The sequence below is a fragment of the Xenopus laevis genome, chromosome 4S, assembly GCF_017654675.1.
Source record: "Xenopus laevis strain J_2021 chromosome 4S, Xenopus_laevis_v10.1, whole genome shotgun sequence".
In the NCBI taxonomy this organism is placed as follows: Eukaryota; Metazoa; Chordata; class Amphibia; order Anura; family Pipidae; genus Xenopus; species Xenopus laevis.
In genome coordinates this window covers 68,080,853-68,099,413 of record NC_054378.1, presented here as the reverse complement: position 1 = coordinate 68,099,413, position 18,561 = coordinate 68,080,853, and the positions used below count along the sequence as shown (strand labels likewise).

Genomic DNA, 18,561 nt, shown 5'->3' with positions numbered 1-18,561 from the left:
GTTTCTTAATGAATAGTTGCAATCAGGACTGCCATCAGAAATCGCAGGGCCCCATACGACAAAATTTCCTGGGCCCCCTGGGCTGTACCCACCGCAAGCCCCACCTACAGGTCTGCCCTCCCCACCCCCACAGGTCTGCCCCCCACCACACAGTTAAAAATCAAAAAAAATATTGGCTAGGGTTCCCACATGTTAATAATAAATAAAAAGATATTGGTGATCAGGGCCCCCCATAAAAAAACATTTGTGGCCAGGGCCCCCACCATTAAAAAATATTGGTGGCTAGGACCCCGCATGAGAAAAGAAAAATTGGTGGCCAGGACCCCCCCACATTATGAGAAAATTGGTGGCGAGGGCCCCTTAAACGTCCATGCCTTCCCGAAGTCAGCAGCTCTCAGAAAGATGGGGGGCCCGGCTAATCAAGTAAGTGTGGCGTGGCAGGGCCCCCCTTAACCTTGGGGCCCCATACAACTCTCCCCCCTGTCCCCCCCTGATGGCTGCCCTGGTTGCAATGGGTTACTACACTGATATAAACACTGATCCTTTAATTACCTTACCCCCAAGACACCAGGCTGGACAATTAAATACTATGCAAATTGCCAATTGTTCTATTGTGGCCAATACCATGCTGCACCCTTCACTCCTACCCTACCTGTCTAGTCTACTAAATGTTGCGCTTAATTTGCATTTAACTGGGCAAAGTTGATTGACTTTGTTGTCTGTGTGGTGCCAGATTTATCTAACATTGTGGTTCAAGTTATCTCTCATTCAGGGAGCTTTGTCATATTTAACCATAGTCTAATTATAAGTAGCAAAGGGTCAGCTCAAATGTAACATTTAGAACATTATTTTTATTGAAACAGGCCAGTGTTCTTAGTGGGAAGCGCCTGCTGTTATATATTCCTGAACATTTATATTGTACATGTAACAAGGTTAATAATTAACTGTAACACAACTAACTGACTTAAAAAGTTTAAAGATGACAGATAACAGCAAAGCTTACAAATTTCATTTTACCTGGAGGCTCACAGGTCACTGACTTGTAAAGGTAATGACACACAGGGCTACTTGAGGCACCAAAAACACGGCTCCAAAGTACCTGAAGCAGCCTCTTTATAGACGTAAATGTAATGAACTGACACAATCATTTACATTAAAGTCTAGGGGAGGCTAATTTGGGCACTCTGGTGCCACATTTTCAGGCAACAAGATCTCATGCATATTTTAATTCAGTGTACTCTCTTGCTGTAGGCTGAAACTCATATAATGATTTTAAAACTATTAAATATGGCTCTCTGTTGAGACAGCAAATTAAAGCATGGGTAATAGTATAATTAAAGGGAGTAAATTGCCTGAAGACAATATCTCTTTAAAAGTTGATAACAATCCAAAAGGAAACGTAAGCACATTCCAAGGTTTAGATAAAAAAAACAAGTGTGTTCATAAAACCATTGTATAACTTGTTGCTACAAACAGCTTTCTTAAATAAGAACATTTAGCAGTTATGTAAGCCACATTCAAAATCAAGGTTAATTTAACTGATATTTATTGCTTTTATATACATCGTTTACATACAATAGATATATATATATATATATATATATATATATATATATATATATATATATATATATACACATATAATATGAATAGAAGTCTTGCCATGGGCAGATGTCACTTTGCAAGGGGAAAGCCACAGCAGTTACTATTTATAGAACCACCGTTTCACCTTTTGTACATCTCTACATTAGAGAAAAGTAGGAGCAGTGGTTTGTGTTAATGTTCAATACAAAACTTTCATTCAGAAGCAGAAATAGCAAAACTTCTGTTTTATAACCAAAGGTGGTGGTCGGGACCTTTAAAAAATAATTAGCTTGAATATGTAAAACGATGGCCTTCTTTATAGCAGTTTAGCTGGCTAAATGTTTTCTCAGCACTGGAAAAGGGTTATGATATATATTTTTGTAAGACATGTTGATGGGAATTCTGCATTAGCAGCAAGAGAAAACCCAGCACCATCTTTCGGCCAACACCTGCAGCAGGTAATATTTCATAGCAATAGTGATTCCATGAACTGGAAAAACCACTAAAGTAAGGAGGCCACTAACAATAAGTACAGTAGCAAGAGTAATTATAAAATGTAAAGATAGTTTATTAGAACATGTATAGCCAAATGTGTTTCATGCCAACTGGGCACTGAATATGAGTAAGTGCCCAGCTGGCAAGAAACGTGTTAGACTACACATGTCCTCATAAACTATCTTTACATTTTATAATTACTCTTGCTACTATATTTATTGTTAGTGGCCTCCTTACTTTAGTGACTTTTCCAGTTATTGGCAACCCTTGGACTGGGGTTTACGCAGGGAGACCATATAATATTATTTTCCTTACTTTAGTATTTACTCTAAATCTCTTGAGGCAGATATACACACCACTTCTACTAGTTTATAATAATGATTCCATTTCATCCTAAAAGTCTGTAGCAATTAAATGGCACTATTCTCATGTATGACTTTGAAGATTTTCATTCATCCTAGTCATGGTTAGCTAATACAAGTAATTAAAAAAAAATTCTCATGTAATTTCACAGGCACTGAGCATAGCAAATAAAGCAGTATGCAAATCAGATATTAATACTAGTGATGAGCGAAACTTTTTGCCGAGTTTCGCAACAATGGTTGAAAAAGGAAAGTGTTTATTGATTACTGCCTGTACCAAAAACAATTAGGAAACTTACCACCAAGTACAGCATCGTGTACATAGAAAATGAAGCGTGACCAGAGAAAAATGACTTTCTGAAAAATAAAGAGAATAAGAGCTTTTAGAAGATGGTATTATAATTCAATACACAAATATAAATTATTAATTATATATTAAATAAGGTACAACAGGCCTAATACCTAATACCCAGAACAATACCCAGAACTTTAGCAATGTCTCCTGATTATGCTTATCTCTGGTGCGACATGCTAGTGGACATATGAGACAGTGGAAGTGGATAGCTAGTAAGACATTTTCAAAGGGATTTTGCACCTTATGGTTTTTAAAGCAGTTCTCTGGTATCAGTACCTTGAATACATATGTTAGCAGAGGGATATAATTGTCCTTTACTACTTAATACACCTGAAGAAAAAGTGTACAACATGCATGCTAACTGTTCAAATGAAAACTTATATTTGAAGTAAACCATGTCTGTAAATGTCCAAAAAGGACAACATATTCACATTTGCAAACATACTGTATGCGTACTTGAAAGCAAATAATTGATATTTGGATGTAACAATCAGGAAGCCAGACGTTTCCTGTAAAAATCACCAATGTCTTCATATAAGTAAAACACCTGCAGGTACCTGGCTTCCATGACTTTGTTTGGAGGCCCTCTGCATTCATAATTTTCAATGTATCCCAAGCTGCAGTCGATAATACTGAAGTCTGGATCACAGACTTTTAGGAAATGTGGGCGCAGCCGCCCAATAGCCACCTTGGCAATGTCTGTGAAGGACTGACTAACAGAACAGCCAAAGACAAAGCAGCCGACTTGCTTGTACAGGGCAGCCACATAAGGATTCTGGATGAAGGAGTGAGGTCTCTCTTTTAAGTAGTGGATACGGAAAAATTCTCCCACTATTATCTGCAGAAGCAAACAAAACACAAAAGAGTTAGACAGTTACACAACATTGAACCTCTGATGTAAACACATACTAATCTTTCAAATATAATAACACATGCAGTCAAATTACAAAATTACTCACTGGGCTGCAAAATATGTATAAAATAACTACAAAGCAATGTCTTAAGTATTACCTAAGTATTCATTCTAACAACATAACAGGGTACTTAAGGACTTTGCTGTTTTTTTTTTCTTGAGCCTCCACTATTAAAACCCTGTTTTCTTCAACCAGAAAGCAAACCACTAATTTATTTGCAGCCCAGTAGTGCTAAAGCCCCTCCATTCATTCTAAACTATGGAAGAACACACTGAATATTATCCCTTCTTGTAGCCGCAATGACTTCCAATGCGCAAAATCAATGTGCAGAGATTATTGTTAAGATACCAGCTTCTCTGTGCTAATGCAACTTGTTACAAATGAATGTTTATTCAAAATATTCTGTCACCCGTGAACAGAAATTGCTTCCACTGTTTCTCTCTATTGAGGAGGATAATACATTAAACCTTCCCCACCCTTTCAACTAAGATATCAGTGTATGGAGCAGACAGCACAAATGTATTTGCTGTGAAAATAATAGAGTGGATGCAGGCTCAGCCCTTTTCACATTTTTTCATCCATTAAGTCCTATTTACACATGAATGAAGTAAACCTTGGTAAACCAGTCATCTCTTGCTTTCCCACATAGCTAATTTTGTTTGATGGCATGTGTATAATTTTATAATCTAATTTATGCTGGTAATAACTGTAATGTTATTACAAAGTATTATATTTGTAATGTTGGAAAGCCTTGCCGTGCTGGAGAGGCAGGTTCTGTCAACACAAAATACCATGTATGTGTGTGTGTATGTTTGTTTGTATGTATATATATATATATATATATATATATATATATATATATATATATATATTAACGACCTTACACTATTAAGACCATTAAAGCTATCATACATGTAAAAACCACAATTAAAATAATAATGCAATAATCTTATGCTTGTGATAGGCTTCTGTGATTGGCTGCTTGTAAAATGAATCTCGAGCAGCCATAGTGTCTCATGTAACACTACATTATATGCCTTATCATATGTGGATAATCACACTTTGGGTAAGACCTCTGTAGATTTAGATCGAACTAGTAGCCTGCCATTTGAACTGTGTGGACTGAAAAGCAGTATTCTTTTTTTTTTTGGAAGTGAGATAAAGTGTGGACATGTGTGTCATGTGGTTCTTTATTTATTTTGTTTGTGATTCCTCATCCTTCTCACCCTATTTGCCCTGACCCTCCTTGGTGGTCCTTATAATGACACAGATGTAGAAAGCTGTAAATTGGGGAATTAAATCCCCTTTCCTAATAGTAACAGAGCACTGTTTCTATTTTCATAGGAAAACAGAACTGCACCATGAATTTGCACACTTTTTAGCAGCATGGCAAGAAAGAGATCCTGATTTTTTACAGATGTTGAAAGCTTTCTGGGGTAATTAGAAATAAGTTGAAAAAAATCCATTCTTAGCTGCAGCACTCATGAAACAGTATATTGCTGCCATTTTATATGGACTATTGTTGGCTATTACATAAGCCTATTTCATAAATACACAATTACTGTTTAATTTGTCATATGATCTAAGATGTGATCCTTAAAAATAAGATAAGCTGTGTGACAAGAGGATGCCAAAGGGCATTAAAATATCTACAAGAGGGACTGAACACTCATCTTAATTAAGGGTAACTGGTAAGACTGTTCCACTTTTACTCTGCACTATGACCTATTCATGTGGTTTTTGTGACTATTCATAAAATTGAAGCCTAAAAACATCAAGTGATTCTACTATTTCATAAGCAAAACCACCCACGCACTACAGGGAATATTTATAAACATAAGTTAACCATAGTATTGACGTAGAAACTAGCATTGTTAGTAAGAATTGAATAAGAAACTTTCTTGAGCAAATTCACTAACAATGCTGCTTTCTATACAAGTTTACGACAGTCATGTGCCATTTTATGCTACTTTACAGAGAATTCTTAGCTTTATTCTGTTTTTTTACACAGCTATTGGCAGTGTTACAGACGGCACAAACAAATGTATTTCTTTATATGCTGCTTTATAAATGCCTTGCAGTGTTACATACATAGTGACCTTTAACTGTTGTAAATAGGTTTATGTTAATGCATTCTTATCCTTTACAGAAGAGAGATCTGTGATGTATTCAAGATAGGCATGGCATCATATGAGTCATATACAATAGCATTATGATCTCACTTTTACAGGGACCAAACAAGCACCCAACATATCTACCATTTTGGTTGCTATACAACAAGAAATAAATAAAGACAAAGATTTTCCCACCACCATTGCAAAAGCAGATTTGTTTAAATAGTTCTGTCTTGAATAGTTGGTCATTGTTTCAAGAGTATTCTTTATAACTCTGTGTTTGTGAGCTGAACAGAGAATAAGAGTAATGAGCTAAAGAGGTAGAAAATAGATTGAACTAGGGAAGTAGAATCAACATCAGATCTATGGAGAGAAATAAAATTGGAAGAAGTAAATCAATAACCAGGTCTGATCTACTCCATATAGTATGTACTAAGCTTTATGGGTGTTTTCTGCAGCAGGGATATTCAAACTATGGCATTCCCGTTTTTTTTGGTCTATATGCTGCAACATTTCCCCATGGCTTTTAGTGAAGAACTATAGTCTAAGACCAGCATTAAGTGATCCACAATTATTATGTTTAAGAGCTTATATTCTTGGGTAGCTAAACTAATGTTAGAGGTCAAGGTCACCATCGGAAACCCACTGGTTCTTGGAGACCAACACAGAACTCTCCTGTACTCTTTTTCACTAGAATTTTGGATGCATTTTTTTTTTTGCATTCGCTGTACTCTTTGATGGCTGCCTACTTGAGGCTAGGTGTCAAATTATGGAGACTTGAAGACCAACAGCTTTTGGAAAGTCATGGTTCTCACATTTATATAGTAAATAATGTATACAAAAGCCAATCTGAACCTAGTTCATTAAAATGTTATTTGATAAAATTGGTGGTAGAGATTTGAAGTTTTGTTCATTTAATTTCATTATGTGTGTTCAACCCATGCTGGCCAACTATATTGATTCATGTGTGGTCAGAGATGAAGACATAAGAAAAGAAAAGAGAAAACCATTTTTGTTTTTGATTGAAAGAATGCGCACTTACAGCAAGGATGGCAATAAGAATGCCAACAGCAGAGAGCACAGCATCACTAATGGTTTCTCCTGTATTGGCAGGATACTTGATACTTTCATCACCACAGTAAAACCCTCGACGGTATGGTTGGATAGTGCTAGTTTCAATTATCAGGAAAGGAAGCCCAGCTAGCGAAAGAGCAAGAGAGACACAAGAACAAAAAAAGTAAATACATGATAAACAGCAATTCAACACAATGCAACATCACATGCCTTCAGAAACAATGCAAAACTCCAAAAAAAAAATGGCAAAATGTTCTCCCAGTACTCTAAAACACCTGATTGTAGAGGTTAAGTGCAACACTTATTAGGCCCAGAGAGTTTGCTCCTAAAATACGTATATTGATGCTATGGCTTAAGGAGCTTGGCTGCACTGTACATTTCTACCCCTTTCTTTTGGTGAGCTGATTGTGGGAGTCTGCATTATCTCGAATGAGGCTTGTGCATTGCACAAACTTCACTTACAGTGACTAATGCCACCATCACCCCCACTGTTAGAAGCAGCGGAACAGATACAGTGTTTTTCTTTATTTCATATCTGATGCTTTCATCATTGCAGAAAAACCCCCGCTGGTAGGGCATGACAGCACATTTATTCAGCACCACTGCTGGGAGGCATGCTATGAGGATAAATGGTGAAACATCACAATTACAACAGGCAGGCATTTTCTTTGAAACTCTCATAATTATATTCAACAGTTTTTAATATTTTCTTTAATATTATGTAAAACATTTTTATGACACTCGAAAAATATTGAACATTATATTGACAATTACAAATTGCATTATTCCTCCTGGCAACATGGCAATGAACTGTGCTATTGCAGATATGATCTGTTTAACATATTAACTATAAATGCTATATATACAGGTCAAATGCATAATTCCTCTAAACCAGTCACAGGTGGAAGAGCTGCAGTTCCCAGCAACCCCCTGCGACTTTTGCAGACGTGAGATTTTGGAAATCATAATGCTACACAAAAGCTGGAGCACCAATGGATGCCTATCCAACTTCACAATGGGAAGATTCTTATAAGCCAAATGTGTGCTAAAAATAAAGGGAGCTCTATTGTTGTTGAAAATGTTTAGCAGTGAGAATCTGCAGCGCAAATACGTCAGAGTTTGTGGTGATCCAAGCAATGCAGTTACATAAGCAGACGAGAATAGATGAACTGAAGTCAGAGGCAGGATAGTTACGTGGCTCTTTGTTAGGATTCAGACTCTCTACAAATGGTTTTCATTTGACAGATCTGTAAAACACATCTTACTACAGATAATAAAGCTCTCTGGAATGTTAACCACTTACTTTCTGAAAGAGACAGTTCTGCCACAAGGCTGGAACATGTTCTGTATTTGTTTAGCAAAATACATTATTAATCCTTTTATTGATTGACAGCCCATCCCTTTTACTGAAGAGGTTAAATACTTTAAGATGCTGCCCCAAACAGTTGTCAGGTATGCAAGGGAAAGTTATCCCTTTCTAAACGGATCAGTCCACTATGCAATGCTTGGCCATCAGCTTGAATACTGGACAAATGAGAAATTAATACATTGAGCAGTATTAGACTATGATTCTTTAAAGCCCAAGTTTAGGTGCCCCTAGGCTAGAGTAAAACATGATTAAGTTACTTAAAACCTTTGATTAAGAGGGGTCTACAGGGTATAAGCTGTTGACCTTAAAGGGATACTGTCATCGGAAAACATGTTTTTTTCAAAATGAATCAGTTAATAGTGCTACTCCAGCAGAATTCTGCACTGAAATCCATTTCTCAAAAGAGCAAACAGATTTTTTTATATTCAATTTTGAAATCTGACATGGGGCTAGACATTTTGTCAATTTCCCAGCTTCCCCTGGTCATGTGACTTGTGCCTGCACTTTAGGAGAGAAATGCTTTCTGGCAGGCTGCTGTTTTTCCTTCTCAATGTAACTGAATGTGTCTCAGTGGGACATGGGTTTTTACTATTGAGTGTTGTTCTTAGATCTACCAGGGAGCTGTTATCTTGTGTTAGGGAGCCGTTATCTGGTTACCTTCCCATTGTTCTTTTGTTTGGCTGCTGGGGGGAAAAAGGGAGGGGGGTGATATCACTCCAACTTGCAGTACAGCAGTAAAGAGTGATTGAAGTTTATCAGAGCACAAGTCACATGACTTGGGGCAGCTGGGAAATTGACAAAATGTCTAGCCCCATGTCAGATTTCAAAATTGAATATTAAAAACTCTGTTTGCTCTTTTGAGAAATGGATTTCAATGCAGAATTCTGCTGGAGCAGCACTATTAACTGATTCATTTTGAAAAAACATTTTTTTCCCATGACAGTATCCCTTTAAACTGAAGAATATTACAACATATCCAACGATAGGAACCTCAGTTGGAATTACATCCAAAGTATATGAGTCACATCATTACAAAACTTTATAGTGGCTACTAACCAGGCATTGTGGGCATTAATCATACCTTGTCTTTACATTTATTGAGTTCCATTTCAAATATCTAGGCATTATCTTAAAATCTTCCCCTCCTCTGACTTCTGACCTGCAAAGGAAAGGTCCCCACAGTTAAGGTTCCCCACCTGAAAAATTAATATGCCAAGACAGTGGCATAACTATAGATGGTCTGCTTCCCCTTTAGCTAACAATAAACCAAGTTGGTGCAGGGAGTGGGCGGAGGCAGGAATTGGGCAGGAGGGTTGGAAGGATGGAGATTAGAATGCGCTAGGCCCCTCTGAAGATTTTTTCACGGGGGTCCGTTACACCCCCCCATGCGGTCCCGAAATGTTTGATTGTTGCAAAGTGTTTTGAGCACCATGGAATAAAGTTTGGGAATCTCCCATTTGGTGTTAATTTTTCTGATGGCACTTACAGTACCTACATCTTCTGTTTGCTCTTTGTAAAGTCGAATTAGGAGGCAGTGATTTACTTCAGGCAATCGAACAGGTTAATGTTCACATCCACGCAATAAAGTCTAGCAGGCAGGCTGAAACTGATACCTGGAAATTTCATTTTAATATTTGGTAGCAGCTCATTTTGGGAACTGGCCCAGGGACTAAAGAAGAGTGAGATGCCAGAATCCTTTCATAGGGTAGCCTGGCATACTGCACCTGCCTCAGAGCTCACACTGTAAATATTATGTTTTCATGCATGTGACAGGGTTGCTGTTTTAAGCAGTTGAGGGCTACTGGTCTTGGGGTACGTGTACTGAATGTGTTTTTTTCCTGCATTTGTTTCTTTGAAGCTACACCATTTATGAACAAATGATGTCTCTGAATATACCTATGTCTGTTTATTTTTTTAGGACCATTTCTGTTCTACAACCACCCAGGTAGGTCTAATAAATGACAACACACATAAAAAAATGTATTTGCTAATAAAATGAATGTGTTCATATACTGTATTTACATTTTGATACATATATTTGTCTGGTCCACATAAAATGCATGCCTTTCATGCTCCTGCCCACAGACAGTGCCCTGCTGGCTATGAATATTAACGCGCTGCAAATCCCTTCTTGTCTTTTTCCAAACCCCACCAACACAGCTATGCAGTGCAGCAAATTTCAGTCTAAAAAATGCAATAATGTAGTATAATCTATTTAATGAGGCTAACTGTGTGATACTTAAATGTACTGACAGCATTCAAATCCGAGACTAGGATTAATATCTCCTAAGAAGTTAAGGGGAAATGTCTGTAAGACTTATGGTGGTTTGTAATGGGCCACAACACACTTTTATACTCTAAACACATATCCAATACACATTAATTAAATATTTTCATTGGTTTTAAGTTAATGGCATTGAAACTAGCATTTGTTTGTCGACTTCTGCAATGCTGGTTCTGAAACTTGAAGCAATCTTCCCAACAGCCAACACTTACTAATGCAGAGAAAATCAATGGACAGACAGATACTGCTTTCAGTAGCAATTATATTTACAAAGAAGTTCAACACCAATGATAATTTTCAATTAATGTATCCTGGAATGTTTCATTTACTAAGCTAAATTTCAATTTTACATTTGCCGTGCCAAAATGGACAAGTGTTAGCTGAGAGGCCGCTTTAGGTGCCATTTGCTAAGTGACTCCTACTATACACACAGTACATTAGATTTGTTGGATCTATATTTGTTCCAGATATTATTAATATCAATAATGCTATTATGGCCACTAAATAAGAATGTTCAGCACAGCTGTAACAAAAACCACAATGAGAGTTCATCCCTCCTGGCTTTTAGAGAAAACTTCCCTGAGATAAACAAATTTAATATGCAATAAACTATTTTAATAAAAAAAATCATTCCCTTGAGAACAGTGAGTTCCCAGAAAGTAATAAAGTGGTTCATATTTGACACTGTTCTAAAATTTGCGGTTCCAGAAATAAAGCAATAACATGATCTGCAACCCACAGTCATTGTGGTCTCCATGCAAAACTACTGAGCAGTAGTTTGTACGATCCGTTACACTTAACATATACAAAGTGACTAGTGCAAAGAACAAAGAATTGTTGATGTGTCTTGAAATACAGGTTCATGTTACTGCATCTTATACTGTCTGTGTCTAGTTCAGAATGGTTATACAGTATTGTTTTGAACTACTTCTATAATAATTAAATCTGATCTAAATATAGATTCACATATGTGTGTCTGTGCAGCTTCAGTCACACATGAACTAACCTGAATACCATCTGTTTGTCCAATAAAAGTTGTTACAATGTGAAGGAAGTTGGGAACAGCGTATTGCTATATAATCTAACATCTGCAGCCGGAAATAGATTAATTTTGACACAACTAGTGAAAGTAACTATTATATGCTGTTTTCTTTCTGTGGTTGCTAACAACTTGCATCATCAGTGGGTGGAGTTTAGGGTGAAGCATTTTGTTTAGCAAAACATTCTTTGCACTGTGATATCTCATAAATAACACTCCCAAACACTATTATATATTTATAAGCGCAATAAATAAATGTAGAATTTTAAAAGGCTATCATACATTTGATTAAACAATTGCTCATTATAAAATACACTTACTTATGTCTATAGTTGGTGTACAGGATGTTTTGGGCCCTGATTCTTAGACAATAAGCTGCAGAACTATGGTGGGCAGAAACAGTATAAAAGAAAAATGGACTAGGTTTGCAATTACATGGCTTGCAATGGTAGATATGGATACTCATTAGATTTAGGGCTTGGAATGGTTGAATGTACAGGTGTTGCCTAATAACATAAGATCTTAGCTCAATCATCAATGGCAAGGATAATGTATTCAAATCAACATCTCTTCTACTGGTCAGTACTGCTTAGGTGGTAGAATACTTGCTTAGTTTAACCACTTTTGATCTTCTCACCACAGAATATATGTACCACTACCTTTACTAAATGTTACCAAAAATATATAGCTAAATACACAGTATAATAAAACCATCCTTTTAAAACTGGAAGCTTTTTTAATAGAAGCTACATGGTGGACAGAATTGTTTTATGCAAAGCCGCAATGAAAGTTGTTTCATGAATGACTGGTTAATGAAATATCCAATTTAACTGATCCCAGGATGGGATAGAAAAGCACTAGATTTAAATAGTGTTTTTGTAGCCAACTCTGTCAATGTTTCTATTGTAAACGTGGAAACCTTCTTCAGAACCAACAGCTGCCACCTGCGCAAATAACATGAGGATATAACTGTGTAACAAAATCCAAGCACTGAAAGTTTAGGAGTTTAACGAGACACAGTCAACAAACTGTCAGATAACCTGTATTATATGTATTTATCTTCCTGGTTTTCACTATTCGTATACTAAAATTTGAATCATGATCTTGTCAAATTACTATAAGAACACTACAGATTAAAACAACACATTATTGCAAGCGAGTGCCAGTGAGAGAAAAACTCCACTGATGCAACATGCTTCCAAAGTACATTCCAACCAAAATGGTATTTAAGTTCATGCTAATTATACTTGCATTTGCTTGATCACCTGGCTTCAATGGGAGTTTTGCTCTGCTAAATCCCTCATTTTTATGCTGTGGCATGCAGGTTTGTATGGATCATGTGATCACAAGGGAAACATTTCAATTCTCACAGGAGAGATTTCACTACTTTGGTGGCTCTGCAGTTGACCTCTATTCAAAGTATTGTAACTCCCAAGAGGACAAAGACATTACTATGAAGAAGGCATTGTGCAATACGCATTCTAATTCCCTGTGATGATTAGCGGACGTGCAGGACTGAACAGGTTAATCTGAACCTCAGCTAGCAAAGCTGTCACTCACATTATACCAAGGACAATGTCTACAGTGTTCCCATACACAAAAATAAAGATGGATAACGCAAAATGTTCTTTTCAGACATCTACTAACAATGTTCTGTCCTGCTGTCTTACAGTATGTGAATAAAATGCTCAGAATGTGAACTTCAACAAGCTCGAAGGGAAAACGGCTTCTTTAGGCTTTACTGTGGTGAAGCATCAACAAAGAATTCTCTGTCCCTGTCCTTTCATTTTCTGTGCCAAATGGAGGCAAACACTATTCCTCTTCACACAAGACTAATGATATTTTCTTGGTAATGATCAGCAGTAAATGTTAATGGACATAGGTGGGACAGTGTTATTGGTAAAAGGCAAAAAGTGAAGAATCTGTCCTTATGAATAATCAAATAGGATTTCTACATGTTATGTGGAAATAGATGTAATTAATCAGACAGCGAGCACTTTACTAAGTAGAAGTTTTGCTGCTTTTCAATGGAGTGACTATAATAGATCCTGGAAAACAAGACTGCTTCAAAAGCCTGGAGAAGAAGACAACACGATTTTGGCAGCAGTGATTAGTTTCAGGGGTTGTGCAATTTGTAATTATCTGCAAACCTAAGGCCAAACCCTGGATTAAGTTTTTTTTAGTAATGTCACTCTTTCCTACTAATAACCCAAGATTTCCTATTAAACTGAAACATCAACAGTTCCGGGACTGTTTTTTAAAATGACACCTTTTAATTTGACCAGTAACAAGACAACACAATATAAAGATAATTACACATGGGTGAATTGTGTAGGCACAGCAGGATACCTGTATCAGATGGAGAAAACTGGTTAAAGCAGTATCTTTATCTGGCACTGATATCACGTTCATGCTGAGCCAGATCTCCGGCAGGCAGTGCTATGTTTGTAATTATTTCCAGTAGCCCTTCAGAAACAGCATGAGAGCTAAAATAATGCAGGAATCCTCATGTGGAGTAAATAAAAGTTCTAGCCACCTATAGCTCTCAACAATCTTTGCAGACACTTTCACCCATGTGAGCAGCTCATTTAGGAATTACTGAAATAGGAAAACTGACCAGTATGAAGGAACTTTAATGTAATGTACTTCTTATTTAAAAGACCATATACATTTTCTGATAAGGACATTTCTTCTTTTGCCATGCAATGCCGCTACATCTTTAGCTGGCACCATCTTATCACTAATGCACTAGAACATCAAGAGAAATAGATGGTAGCTCATTTATGATTGAGAACTTCAGATAACAGGGTTGTAATTAGAACATTAACCTCTCCTGTCATAACTTCAGTGGCAAACTGGAAACATGTACAGTACACAGTCATAATACTGCTCTGCTTCTGGCATGGGCAAAAGATGAAAAGTCATGAATAAATGGGAACTTTATTTGCTGATAGATAACTCTCAAGAGGCTGAATGTTTCAGTTAATGAACAGCTGGCAAGCTTTCATGAGACAATCCCTGCCTTAGTTACTGTATAACTTTCTAACAATTTTATGACAGGTAGGGATCCGTTATACGGAAACCCATTACTCAGAAAGCTCAGAATTACTTAATGGCCATCTCCCATATGGGCAAATTCGCTCACAGCACAACACTTTGCCATGCGTAGATTCGCCAGGACAATGCTAATTCACTAAAATCCAAAGTTGCGTCCAGGGCGCAGAACGCTGGCAAAGTTGCGCCAAGCGAATCAAAGTTTCGCTAGTGTTGCCTAATCTGCATACGCCGGGAAGTTAAAGTTCAATGGACTTATACTGTATGTTGCAGCAAAAACATTACACTTCACAAGCCAGGGAAACCTTAATAAAATAAAGTTGTTATATTGCCTTACACATGAGCCCAGTGTATAGTTTATGTGCCATTTGTTAGGAAATGTAGGGGGGAAGCCGGTTACCTCAAAAAAAAATTTACGCTCTTTTCAGCCTATCACCCTGAAAAAGGGAAAAGACGCTAGCGTTTTTTGGCACTTAGAAAAATGTTCAACTATTTTTTGAGGAACTCCTATCTATTCTATTGCACTTCACCTGGTCTGAGGTGGCAAAGGCAAGTCTGGCGCAAGAGGTAACGTTCAGTAAAATCTGCATCTTAGTGAATTTGCATAGTTACTTCCATTCGCCAGAGCACAAATCTGCCAGGTGTTAGGGAGCGAAGTACCGCTAGAGTCTATCGCCTTCGCTAGCAAAGTTATGCCAGCGACCATTAGTAAATCAGCAAAGTATCGAAATGACGTCACGCTGGCGAATTTTTGCTCGCGTTAGTCACTTCGCCCTTTAGTTAATTTGTCCCCAAGACTTCATTATCAAAAAATCCAAATTTTTCGAAAATTTTTACAAAATGATTTCTTTTTTCTCTGTAACAATAAAACAGTACCTTGTACTTGATCCAAACTATGATACACTTAAGCCTTATTGGCAGCAAAACCAGCCTGTTAGGTTTATTTAATGTTTACATGATTTTCTAGTTGACTTAAGATAAGATCCAAATTACAGAAAGATTAATTATCCGGAAAACCCATGGTCCCAAGCATTCTGGATAACAGGTCCCATACCTATAATATCCCTTTAACCATATGTTCCTGTGTGGCAGTTTATTTTAAATGAATTTGCTTTCACTTTCTTTTACAGTGTAGCTAACTTTATTTAGTTTAATGTTGTTTCATATGTCTCCCTGTGAACCTTGCAAATGCTGATAGTACCAGGATTGCAAATATATATATCCATATATATATAAATATATTATATTTGGGTATAATATTGTGTTAAATAGTTCCTTAGATTTATTCTTCTGGATAGAGAATTTGCATGTCTTATCATAGGTGGGTCCTTTGAGCCTAGTCATGGTGATATTTTATATGTCCCAAAAAAAAGTCCTATAAACAGCTCTCCGATTCACAGCAGAATATGAGATAATGACATTTTTGTTTGAATTTACTGAGAAACAAAAAAACAATCCATGCAAAGCAATTAGTGAATTTCATATATCAAATCAAATGAATCATTTCTTTAAGGATTATTTCGCTGAGTATGGAGTAGTCAATGTCAGACCAATATGCACAAAATAAAGCAGAATTCCTTTATCTCTTGAATCTCATGCACACAAATGCTCCAGACACTGCCTCTCATACTAATTACACTGCTATTCAGTTTAGCTTCCATCTGAATAGAGTCTGACAATGAGTCAGAGGCGAATGGAACCTGTTCTACAAAGCTCTTCTCTTTCATTCTGAAAATGAAATGAAAATGCTTTTTTTTCCAAGGGTATCTTTAGGGAAAGTTTATAAAACTCTGCTCTGTAATTGGAGGATAAAAAGTTTTCACTTCTCCAATTCCCCAATTCCCTTGTTTAATCTCATAACTTTAATCAGCATATAGATCAACAGTACCATAGCTATAGTGTTCTAAAAAATATAAGGCTAATATTCACAATTTAGTGTGCCACCATAGACTAAGTGCAGGCAGCAGGCATAGGATAATTTTTACCATGACACTATAATATATCACCAAATTATTGGCTGATGTGACTTACATCCAATATCAATATACAAGAATATAAAAGGATTTTGCATATATGCTCGGTTTACTCCATACATAGCAAGAGATGTTACTCTGACTGATGCTATCTATAATAGCAGTCTTGTTTTAGGGGAAAAAAAGTTCTTGAAATATTTTGTCATTTACATATCAATAGAAAATATGTCTTATTTACGAGATGCAAAACAGCAGCAGCGCTCAATTATCCTCTGCAAAATAAATACTATGGGGTTTTATCTTGTTGCTATGGACACTGCACTTAAACAATAACCATTGTAGACACTTTTGAAAAGCTTCGGTGGGAAAAAATAACTGGCGTTGGTTCCTCTTGTATTTATGTACAGCATGAATTGGCGTTCACAGAGGGATTTCAATGGTCAGTTAAAATGCATAGTACAATGTTGTATTCACTTTTCAAAGATGCTAAATTAGATCAGGCAGTTGAAAGGAGTATTGTCCCAGTTTTATGGCAGGGTTACTTCTCTGTTCCTGTTTAGTTCCCAAACAAATGGCTAACTGTCATAATGCTTGAAAGGTAGAGGTTTCCTATAACATCATACCACAAAAAAGAAAGGAATTGAACATAGTAAATGTGCTGGTCATGATACATTTAAAACTATTACCTTATGTGTTTCTGAATGACAACCCAGCAGCAGAATGTTTGACATGAGTTAACTTTTTTGTGTCTGAAACCAAATGGGTCTTTATAGGTGAGGTAAGGCCCAGAGATTTCTGTATTGGGAGCATTGCATGACAGGTAATAGACACATAGATATTGTTGGAACTCTTTCAATATAATGATTGCACTAATAAGCACATATGGATCACATGAGATTCTTGCATGCACGCTAGTTGCTTGTCACTTTAAATGATGTGTTTAGAGCAGGTACGGAACAAAGGGATTACTGGAGGCACTCCAATTTGACCACCCAGGTGGTCGGACAAATAGAGACTGATCAAGTTGTCTACGTCACTGGCCAACAATTGGATCACATGGGTGAATGTGTTTAGTACACTAGTAAAAGAGAGCATCAATGTCTTTGACGTATCATGTATCAGTTGGGGGTATATATATTTATATATATTTATATTTTTCCCCTATTAATTACATTGGGATCAACCTTAATTTTTAACGGCCAGGTGGCAACCCTATTTGGGGGTGCCTTGTGTTAGTTGAGTAGGCAGCCAATATTGATGAAATCTTTACTAGCCCAAAAACACAGAGCCAAAGCATCCAAACCCAAAAGAACTTGTTGTATGTAGCCTGCATGTTGAAAAGCAAGCCCTGTGTTCCACTGCCCTAAAGGCCTACTTAATAGACAAAAAAAAGAGTTTGTGTGTTATCTATAAAGTAGACCTTCAACCACCTGTCTTTTAATGTGCCTAGTCATTTTATATATGTGAAATACCTATTTATCGAGTGAAACCAGATAGTGTTGATCTATTTAAACACCATGCTTACACATTTGCAGCTAAAAGCAGGTATTTCAGTGGTGTGTATTTTACACTTACACATTATGGCCTACTCACAGGATGCCCTGTGTGCTCTATTGTGTACACTTTGTGACTAAAAATGGAATGAAGAATAGTTACAGGGAAAATGTCTTAAGTACAATACTCCAGTCCTTTCCTGTCAGCTGTTCTAACAAATCCTGACAATACAACATATCCTAAATTCTCTTGAAGCTTTGCCAATGCTGCCTTTCGATAAGTAGAGAAAATAGTCCTGTCTGTTCAGCAGGCAGGAAACAAAACTGCTTTATATATAAAAATAAATAAATTAACCACATATGTATTTATTTATTCACTAAAAAGTGACAACATATTCATCACTGATGCATTCCTCTTCTGATGAGTCTGCACAGGCCCCTTTTATGAGCT

The 18,561-nt window shown here is 36.8% G+C and overlaps 1 protein-coding gene across 1 annotated transcript in view; it reads right to left on the bottom strand.

The window, feature by feature from the left end:
• The window catches only part of plpp3.S (phospholipid phosphatase 3 S homeolog), a 40,311-nt gene that overhangs the window by 12,549 nt on the left and 9,201 nt on the right, over positions 1 to 18,561 (bottom strand). Inside the window, 3 exon segments of the mRNA NM_001094026.1 lie at positions 2,741 to 2,798; positions 3,354 to 3,634; positions 6,867 to 7,024. Of these exon segments, the coding sequence (NP_001087495.1) occupies positions 2,741 to 2,798; positions 3,354 to 3,634; positions 6,867 to 7,024 (497 nt within the window).